General features: G+C 37.1%; 2 protein-coding genes across 2 annotated transcripts; both read left to right on the forward strand.

The window, feature by feature from the left end:
- The first annotated feature begins 937 nt into the window (after positions 1-937).
- On the forward strand, positions 938-2,296 carry LOC116115058 (release factor glutamine methyltransferase-like). The gene is made up of 2 exons (XM_031401189.1): positions 938-1,649; positions 2,018-2,296. Exons 1-2 carry the CDS (start codon positions 939-941, stop codon positions 2,294-2,296), a joined length of 990 nt encoding a protein of 329 aa, XP_031257049.1. The 5' UTR covers position 938.
- Positions 2,297-4,425: 2,129 nt separating this feature from the next.
- Positions 4,426-10,015, forward strand: LOC116115060 (translation initiation factor IF-2, chloroplastic-like). The gene is made up of 9 exons (XM_031401190.1): positions 4,426-4,458; positions 5,494-7,089; positions 7,265-7,297; positions 7,672-7,785; positions 8,007-8,156; positions 8,285-8,383; positions 8,474-8,536; positions 9,484-9,639; positions 9,728-10,015. Exons 1-9 carry the CDS (start codon positions 4,426-4,428, stop codon positions 9,818-9,820), a joined length of 2,337 nt encoding a protein of 778 aa, XP_031257050.1. The 3' UTR covers positions 9,821-10,015.
- Positions 10,016-10,362: the final 347 nt, after the last annotated feature.

Genomic DNA, 10,362 nt, shown 5'->3' on the forward strand with positions numbered 1-10,362 from the left:
TACCCCAAGGTTGTCTATTTCTTATTTCGGTACTATTCGGATTCTACCGAAAGGATCCATTACTAACCTAACTCGTCTAAGATCCGTATCTTAGACCAACTAGGACTTTTTCTCCTACTAAGGCAAGGGAATCAAAAGCTTTCCTATTCACTGAACCTCTCAACCTCCAAGGAATCACAGTCCTATTAGGACTTGAAGATCCTACAGTCGCTATTTAAGTAGAGGCCAACCCTTTCACAAGAGGACACACAGATTACACCTTCTAACTTCGTAGTTCTCACTCTTAGGAACCTCATATCACTACCGTAGTTGTGGTCTCCGACTAGACTTCTGGTAACCATCTCTTTCTCTAACCCTCACTAAATCATCCTCATTCAGCCTTACTGACTTGAGTGTCGGAGTGCCTACGACAAACACCACCCCGATATTTTCCATTCGCTTCACGCTTGTTTCCTCGCATGTGCAGGTGCAGCAGATTGCTAGTGGCCTTAACCTCACGGGATCAAACCCTATTTCCGTAAAGGTAGATTTTTTGCTTATACAAAAAGTATTATATATCTTATAATAATAATACTATACTTACAAAAATTTCATACAAGATGAAGTGGTAAAAAATGAATAAAAGAGTAAAATAAAAAGTTAAATTCATTATATTTACTTTTTCATTTATTTTTTACCACATCACTCTGTATGAATATTTATATAAGATTTATTTATAAGTGGAATATTACTCATCTTATAATTATGAAAAAAGAGGGTTTTGATATTTGTAATTGACTTTTCCTTTCATAATCATATAATAAAATAATAGAAATGTTAATTAGACTATTTAGAGTAACGTTGCTGTTGTCGTTTAAACTGTCGACCGATATTACTTAAACGGAACCGTTTGTGGCGAGAACTGGGGAAAAGAAAGAAAGAAGGAAAGAGAGGGAAAAATGAAGATAAGCTTAATCCGAACATACACTTTCCCAATTTTTCGTAAACCTTCTCTTCCTTTTCACTCTACTTTCCATAAACCCATTTCCTTTTCATCATCTTCTTCTTCTCTAAAACCCAAAACCCCACTCTTTTTACGCCCACCAACCCACTCAACCCCTCTCTCAGACCTCAAAAAATGGTACACATGGGCCAAAACTCTCGCCTCCTCGGTCGGCTCCTCCTTTCTTCACTCGGACAACGGCCCCGACTCCTCTCTTCTTTGCAGAGAACTCAACTGGCTGTTGGAGGACTCTGTCGAAGACCATTCACTCATTCCCCAACTGGGTATCCAAGAAAGTCCCCAACATGTTATTTTGAGGGTGGATTTGGATGAGTTGTATTGTTTGTGGAAGGAGAGGATTGAAAAAAGGAAACCTTTACAGTATTTGGTGGGGTGTGAGCATTGGAGGGACTTGGTTTTGTGTGTTGAAGAAGGGGTTTTTATTCCGAGGCCGGAGACCGAGTTGATGGTTGATATGGTGAGTGATTTGATAGAGAAGAATGAGGAGTTGAGAGAAGGGTTGTGGGTTGATTTGGGGACTGGTTCTGGTGCTATTGCCATTGGGATTGGTAGAGTTTTGGGGAAGCAAGGGAAGGTTATTGCCATTGATTTGAATCCTGTGGCTTGTTCTGTGGCCGCTCTTAACGTGCAGAGGTATGGTTTGCAGGTTAGTGGGTTAAAAAGCTATTTGAGTCTTCTTAGTTTTTAGCAGAATTATAATATTATGGCTTTCTTTGTTAGATTGTTGTGACATGTTAAATGTGGTTAGTGTATTGATATGCTTGTGTTAAATGTGGAATGAATTGAGAATTTTGTTTGTGTTCATAGATGATTACATATATGCAGTTAAATTGGGCTGAGTTTTTTGAGGTTTAAATGGTTCAACAGTTGGATTATTAGGGAAAGAGATGTCATTTTCTTTTATTAGAAAATAAAGCAGTATGCTAGTACTTTGATCTGTCATCATATTCACTTGTACATACCGGCTTATGTTGTTGTCTCTTGTCATTTTTAACCGTTTGACATGGAATTCAGGATGAGATTGAGGTAAGGCGGGGATTTTGGTTCGAAACATTGAAGGATGTCGAAGGCAAGCTTTCTGGTGTTGTGAGTAACCCACCATACATACCAAGTGACCATATCTCTGGGCTTCAAGCTGAAGTTGGTGAACACGAACCAAGACTTGCCTTAGATGGTGGTCCTAATGGCCTGGAAGATCTTCTCCATCTATGCAATGGGGCTGCTTCAATGCTGAAACCTGGTGGATTTTTGGCATTTGAGGTATCGGCTCTTCTTTCTTGGAAGTTGAAGTAAAATTTTCATTTAAATTATATGAATAAAATACTAAATCTATTATAATCTGGTTACTTTTTTTGACACTAGCTTTGGAATTTCTTACTAAAGGTTTAGGTGGATTATGTAGAGTAAATGAGATTGTATGAATTCTAGCATGAGGGCAGAGAGATAGTCCAGAAAGTAAAAGACAGTTAATACTTGGAATCAGATTATTCCATTAGGAATGGAAAACTGATGGGAAACAGTTATTATTGTTTTCTGATCAGTGATCAGAACTAGTTAATAATCTGGCAAGTCCTATCAGAAAACTGACTTTGACATGAATCAAGCTTTTAAAGTATTAGTTTTCAGAGACAGAAATCTTTTATTTTCCCTTGNCAAAATTTTGAGTTTTTGGGAAAAGGTTTTTGAAAAAAGTTAAAAAAAAGTTGAATTGGGCGGGTATTACGATGTAAGAATTATAAATTAATAAAATACCCTCTATGTTTATTTATTTATAAAAACACCCCTATAATAAAACATTAAAAGTTAACAAAAACACCCCCAACCAACCCTCAAATACGGACAGCCGGCCACCACCGCCGAAGGGTGGCCGGAGTCACCGTATCGACGCATGACCAGCTAGATCTTGCCGGTCGTGCGCCGATATGGCATTTTCGGCCAGATCTATGGCCAGATCTGGCCGTTTTTGCTCGTCAACGATGGTCAACAAACGGTCGTCGTTGATGGTCAACGACGACCGTTTGTTGGCCGTCGTTACCGACTTTTACGGCCAAAGATCTGGCCGTTGACGGCCAGATCTTTGGCCTTAGATCTGGCCTTTTCCGGCCAGATCCACCGTGGATCTGGCCGAAAAAGGCTAGATCCGCTCACTACCGGCTAGATTCAGCCGGTAGTGTGCCATCCTAACAGATTCTGGCCATTTTCTGACAGTGATGGCCGGAATCTGGTAAACATGGATTACTGGGGTATTTTTGTAATTTAAAAAAAAATATTTAGGGGTATTTAATTAAATTATCAAATTTAAGGGGTTTAAAAAAAGTTGAATAATATTGGGAGTAGTATTCCCAAAAATCTGAGTTTTTAGGTATTTTACTGTTTAACTTTTTTGGGAATACTAAAAGTAGTATTCCCAAAACTGAAACAAACGAAGCCAGGATCTTTAAGATTTGTTGGCATGTCCCTATCAAAGCTTTACAATTTTTATAAAATTATTCATTTTCAAAATATATTTGTTCCCTTTTTTCCCCCAAAAAAATAGTGAATATAAGTTCTCCTTTATTATTATAATTATTATTTTGTCAATGTGAATAGCCTAAATCATTAGATAATTCAATTAACAATCCGTTGATATTTTCGAAGTACTAGAAAAAATAATTATAAAATTTAGAGTAACCGACGTCCACCCATAATTTTATAAATTCCAAATTCCCACCTTTAAATTAGTAGAAAACTATTTAATATAATTGTCAAAGGGTGTTTAAGTCTTTTTACCCAAAAATAATAAACGCTGTTCTCTTTTTAACTGGTTGAAAGTCTGGCCGATTTCCGGCGCCCCCTGACTCCCTCTCACACCCCACCCCCACTAGACCGCCGCCCACCCCTTGGTGGGCCGTGTCCCGCGCTTCAGCGACGCAGGTCTGTGATTTCCAGGCGCTATCGCGACAATTAAAGCCGACAATTGATACGCTGCATTTAGTCAAACATTATTGGAATTTATAGTGGTATGGGAAGACTTTAAGAAGCAGATTGCTTGATAATTATTGGGGATTTTTTTCAAAAGTCATACTTTAATTGGAAAGAGTTATTGTACACAAAAAATTGAAGCCAATTTAGTTGGCTGTTACAAATTTGCAAAGAAATGGGTACTATAATGAAGAAAACATGGTTTTCTGTGTTTTTGCTGCTTCTCTAGTTTCTATTTTTCGAAATCCGTTTCTTTTAAGGGTCTGATACAATCTCACCAGGCCAGAGTCTTTCAGAGAAACCAGACGTTAATCTCTGCAGGTGGAATATTTGAACTGGGTACAAATCATCTTGGCATATGGTACAAATCATTTCCCCTTGCGCGATTGCCGCTTTTTTGGGTTGTTTGGTTGGTCGTGGTTGCTAATTTGATGGTTTTGGGGCGGAGATGGTAGTGAAGAATGGCATATAGCGGCGGATCTAGGGTCACAAGGGTGCGATCGTCTTATTTCAATCTAGGGTCAAAGAAAAGAGTGTTATGGAAATAAATTTGAAAGTAATATGGTTATCTTTTAATTCTACAAATTTTGGGGGTTAAAAAGAAATTATTAGTTTAATTGTCAAGGGTAGTTTGGTAATAACACTTTCTGTACCCAAAAAATCACTAATTATGTTAATTTAAGGGTGGGAAACTGGGATTTATGAAACCATGGGTGGGAACCTGTAGATTCGCTAAACTTTGGGTGGGTGGATGTTATTTACTCATATCCTGAAAATCATTTAAGTTGGCTCGACCATACCAATACTAACAATATGATCCATGAAGAAAATTATATATATATATATATATTACTTTCCATAAAAGGAATTATTAACCTTACCCAAAAATTAAAGGCAAAATATATGTGAAAATTCCATCTTCTAATCATTTATATATATATATATATATTACTTTCCATAAAAGGAATTATTAACCTTACCCAAAAATTAAAGGCAAAATATATGTGAAAATTCCATCTTCTAATCATTAAAGTAATTAGAAACCCTTTAAAAAAAAAAAATTTTAGACCTTCCACAAATTTTTATAAAAAATTGGAGTATTTGTCCTTATCCAATTCAAGCCGAAGCCATACCCAAGTAAAAAACAAAATCAAAAGTGAGAATTTTCCATAGTTTTGCAAAATATATATATATAATTTTTTTAAAAAGAAAAAGACAAAAGAAAAAAGGAAACAAGAGGTTGAAATATAGAAAACACAAGGAAAACACCTTATCAGTTATCACAAACACAAGATTTTAACAGGCAGAGAGCCAGCCACACATGCCCAACCCAGCCCACTCTATTCCCCTTCTCACCACATAAATGCAAAACAAAAACTTAAACACAAAAAAATCACTTCTGTTTTCACTTCTCTGTTCTCTCTCACTTTATCTCCCTATTTGGTAAGCTTCTTATTCTCATTCTCATTCTATTCTTCAAATTAAACCCCATTATTTATCTTGTTTTAGAATGAGAATTTAGAAATTAGAATAATTTTGTTTCTGTTTTTGTTTTGAGCATGTTGGTTCTTGTGGGAAGTATGCCCTCTTTAGCTTCTTTGGTTAGTTTAGGAGGCATAAGTGTTGTGGGCACCAGTGGTTCTTCATCAGAATCGTCTTGTTATTCGTTAGTAAAGAGGGTTTCTTTGTTGTCTAAAGCAAATTATAGGGGTAAAAAGAGATGGGTTTGTAAATATTCTGTTACTACAACAACTACTGCAACTGATTTTATTGCTGACCAGGCCAATGGGTCTGTGTCTCTTGATTCTTCTAACACTTATACAGGAAGAAGTAGTAGTAGTAGTAGTAGTAAAGATGAGAGTGGTAATGATAATGGTGATAATAGTGATAATGGGATTGTTCTTAAGCCTGCTCCTAAACCCGTGTTGAAGTCACCACCGGGGGTTAAGGGTGAACCAGTTTTGGGGATGAATTCGGTGGGTTGGGATGCGTCGAGAGTGAGTGGGGATTCAGATGAGGAAGAGAGGAATAAGGTTATTGAGTCGTTGGATGAGGTGTTGGAGAAGGCTGAGAAATTAGAGACTGGGAAAGAGAGTGGGAATGGGAATGCGTCTAATGTGAATGATAATAGAAGAAATGATAGGCCTGGGAATTCAGCTGGAACTAGGAAGACTAAGACATTGAAGAGTGTGTGGAGGAAAGGTGATACGGTTGCAAATGTACAAAAGGTTGTTAAGGAAGAACCCAAGATTGATAATAAGAAAGAGAAGCCTAGAATGGGAGGAGAGGTCCAGGTGGAGTCTCAGTCGAATGTTCCTTTGAGGCCTGCCGAGCCACCTTTGAGGCCTGCGCAGCCACCTTTGAGACCTCAACCCAAACTACAAGCAAAGCCGTCTGTAGTTCCTCCGCCCATGATAAAGAAACCTGTTGTATTAAAAGATGTGGGGGCTGCTCCAAAGTCATCGGCTAGAGATGTGAGTGAATTACATGTGAGAAGTAAAGAACGGAAACCAATTTTGATTGACAAGTTTGCCACAAAAAAATCAGTGGTTGATCCTGTAATTGCTCAGGCGGTCTTGGCCCCCAAAAAACCTGGAAAGGGTCCTGCCCCTGGAAAATTCAAGGATGACTATGGTAAGAAAAAGGCTTCAGGTGGAGCTCGGAGACGGATTTTTGAAGATGATGGCATTGCTGATGAGGAGACATCTGAACTGAATGTCTCCATTCCTGGTGCTGCAAGGAAAGGGAGGAAGTGGAGTAAAGCTAGCCGAAAGGCAGCTAAACTTAAGGCTGCCAAAGAGGCAGCTCCTGTCAAAGTAGAAATTCTTGAGGTTGGGGAGAAAGGAATGTTGATCGAGGAGTTAGCCGAAAACTTGGTAATTAGTGAGGGCGAACTTCTTGGGTACCTGTATTCAAAGGGGATTAAGCTTGATGGGGTTCAAACTCTGGACAAAGATATTGTGAAGATGATATGTAAGGAGTACGAAGTGGAAGTCTTAGATGCTGACCCTTTTAAAGTGGAAGAAATGGCTAGGAAGAAGGATATTTTTGATGAAGAAGATTTGGACAAGCTGGAAGACAGGCCTCCTGTACTTACAATTATGGGTCACGTGGATCATGGAAAGGTAAGTTGTAAAACTTCTGCAAATTTTCTGTTGACTAGATCTTGTGCATCATTTCTTAGTAATTTCTCTAATTTTTTTTGTCTTTTTAACTTGAACGTCAGTGGAAAGTAATTTAAAAAAATTGTTTCGGTTCCATGATTTTGCTAATATGTGTTTGGTTTTATACATTTGGCAGACAACCCTCTTGGATTATATCCGTAAAACCAAGGTATGCTCAAGCTTAATTATCTTAATGTCGGTTTTCTATTTCTTTTCTTTTTCTTTTCACAGAAAGTTTAGGGTCTGATTGTGGTTTGCTGTACTAGGTGATTTATGTCTTACCTTTTTTTTTTTTCTTTTTCCTCTTTTTCTGTTTCTTTTCACAGAAAGTTTAAGGTCTGATTGTGGTTTGTTATACTAGGTGATTTATAGCTACCTGTTTTTATTTCTTTATCTGTATGGTGACATAATCTGTCAGCATTGGAAGTCTATTCAGTTTTGTCGAAAATGAATTTAGATAATTGGCTGCCAAGGCCATCTGCAGTTGTTGATGTCCTGATGTGCTCATTATTCACAGAAGCCTGAATGCTAGATTTTTTGCAGGTAGCTGCATCCGAAGCAGGGGGGATCACACAAGGAATTGGAGCATATAAGGTGCTAGTTTCTGTTGATGGAAAATTACAACCATGTGTTTTCCTCGATACGCCTGGGCATGAGGTAAAGTTTTTTTGCTCAATTAGCTCTCCTAACTTTACTTTCTTTGCCAAGTGAGCAAATTTTTTTGGTCTTATCTTTTCTGCTGGATCATATTTGTTCTGGATTAATTGTTCATTTGACTAGACCTTGTCACTGGTACTGTATTACAAACTCAACTATAACTGTAACTTTCTTGCTCTTTCTTACCTTTAAGATGATATATATAATGTCCACTGCTGTAGGCATTTGGGGCTATGAGAGCTCGTGGAGCGAGAGTTACAGACATTGCTGTCATTGTAGTGGCTGCTGATGATGGGATCCGCCCTCAAACAAATGAGGCAATAGCACATGCGAAGGCAGCTGGTGTACCGATTATAATTGCTGTAAATAAGGTATGTCAAATATAATGATACTCTCTTTTCACAGTTAGATAAAAATGATGGAAACTACTGGAACTTGGCAACTTGTGTTTAGCTCATTGTTGGTGTAACTCTTGTTCTTGTTGTTTCTACTGTACCAGATTGATAAAGATGGAGCTAATCCTGACAGAGTCATGCAAGAGCTGTCTTCAATTGGTCTCATGCCAGAAGACTGGGGTGGTGACATCCCGATGGTTCAGGTCCTTTCTCTTTTAACATTATATGCATCATTATTTTATGATTTATACCTGTGGTCAATCCCTATACTCTCTCTTTTTTTTCTTAAACAGATCAGTGCTCTGAAGGGTGAGAAAGTAGATGATTTGCTGGAAACCATAATGCTTGTTGCAGAGGTGAGTTAATTATATTGTTGTGCAGCATTTTGGCTTTGGCATTCTTCTGCAATTAGAACGAAATAATTTTATTCGGTTGCTTAAGTTATCTTTGCATTTTATATTTTTTTTCCTTCCAAAATTAGGTTCGAACTGATAGAACCAAGGAGTGATCTTGTTTTCAGTTTTGCATGTTGAATTGCCTGTTCTTTGATGACACAATTTGTTTGAATGAGTGATAAAAAATGTAGAATTCTCTTGTTAATGCAGATAACAAATAAAACTGTGGATAATAAGTGAATTAGACGGCCAGTCAAATGACTGAAAAGAAGGATCTCATTATGTATAGGTTAGTTTCAGGTGCTGTTTGGAAAGTCTACTTGACTCTGAAAGTGCTAGCTGTTATCTCGTTTGTCTCCAATTTTTTGCCCTCAAAGGCTTAACTCATTGTACACAGAATTGTTTTCATTGGCACTTAGCAGTATTCTTTGCTGACTTCCTTTCAACTTCCCTTACCCGGATCATCAGTGTAAGCATTGGTATTTGGGTGGTTCAGTGAAAATCACTACACGTTTGGCTCTTATTTAATGAATTGCATGATCCCCATGCTTTCCTTGTTTTCTCTCTCCTCTTTTTTAAATTATCAATCAATTCTGATTACCATCGAGATATATATGTATATATACAATATTGTTTGGTCACTTGGATTGGTTATAGCTTCATTGAATAAGAATGAGATATGTGCTATCAGATTGGTTGTTCAGTGCAAATGGCATTTTTTAAACTCACTATGACAAACACACACACACATGCAAAGATGCGTTTGGTTATTATAGAAGTGCATAGAAGTTAATAGGATCCCATATCTTTTAATGTGACACCTTCTGAAATATGTTCCTGAATGGAAATAATTTTGTTGCTTCTTATCCTCATTCCAAGTATTCTGATTATGTGCATGATTGTTTCAGTTACAAGAGTTGAAGGCTAATCCTAACAGAAATGCGAAGGGTACTGTTATTGAGGCTGGTCTGCATAAATCTAAAGGGCCAGTTGCAACATTTATTGTGCAAAATGGGACTCTTAAAAGAGGGGACATAATAGTTTGTGGGGAATCCTTTGGAAAGGTTACTTTGGACTTAATGCTAAAAAAGGGACTGTTTATTATTTTGTCTTGAAATAATTTATTTATTTATTTTGTTGTGTCGTGGTCAGGTGCGAGCTTTATTTGATGATGGTGGGAATCGTGTTGATGAGGCTGGACCTTCTATTCCTGTACAGGTTTGTGTTGTTTATTCTTATATATGAGTGCTTGATATTATTTTTTACTGTAATTTTTAATACGATATCTTTGTGGAAAAACTTTTTCATGTAGCTTGCTTGATCTAAGTAAATTCAAACATTTCTAACCTTGAAAGTTCTCAAGGTCTTGTTCTGGCCTTGAGTGTTTCTCAACAGCATTGTCGCTGTTGTGGAACTTTGGTGCAGTTCTCTATTTTTGGGTATTTTTGCATGAATTTCGCAATAATGTTACATTTGATTTTCTATTGTTGAACTTGTGTTTAGAGTATTTTGGAGGCTACTGGTTTGAAGGAACTAACTATTTGCCAAAAATATACTGTTTCTGTTATTAAATATTTTAAAATTTTCACCCATTCTGAAGTTTGATTTATTGTTTTGGTTAACTGAAAATTGTCCAGCTTTTTCTTGACCACTATCATATTTATGCTCGAAATGTTCTAAAATTTAATGAAGACATGAATTAATGGGAAAATATCCAATATTAAGTCATTGAATTGTTGCTTGATGTATCATGTTTACAAAGAGGTATGTACTGAATTTAGCTTGGG

The sequence above is a fragment of the Pistacia vera genome, unplaced genomic scaffold (assembly GCF_008641045.1).
Source record: "Pistacia vera cultivar Batoury unplaced genomic scaffold, PisVer_v2 Contig73, whole genome shotgun sequence".
NCBI classification, from domain to species: domain Eukaryota; kingdom Viridiplantae; phylum Streptophyta; class Magnoliopsida; order Sapindales; family Anacardiaceae; genus Pistacia; species Pistacia vera.

What these genes read in the sequence shown, in the direction of transcription:
- LOC116115058 (XM_031401189.1), top strand. Translation starts at nt 939, where the DNA reads ATGAAGATAAGCTTAATCCGAACATACACTTTCCCAATTTTTCGTAAA. An exon ending in TGCAGAGGTATGGTTTGCAG is followed by an intron (nt 1,650 to 2,017) that starts GTTAGTGGGTTA and finishes CATGGAATTCAG; the next exon opens with GATGAGATTGAGGTAAGGCG.
- LOC116115060 (XM_031401190.1), top strand. Translation starts at nt 4,426, where the DNA reads ATGGCATATAGCGGCGGATCTAGGGTCACAAGG. An exon ending in TTATAATTGCTGTAAATAAG is followed by an intron (nt 8,157 to 8,284) that starts GTATGTCAAATA and finishes CTACTGTACCAG; the next exon opens with ATTGATAAAGATGGAGCTAA. An exon ending in GTGGGGAATCCTTTGGAAAG is followed by an intron (nt 9,640 to 9,727) that starts GTTACTTTGGAC and finishes TGTCGTGGTCAG; the next exon opens with GTGCGAGCTTTATTTGATGA.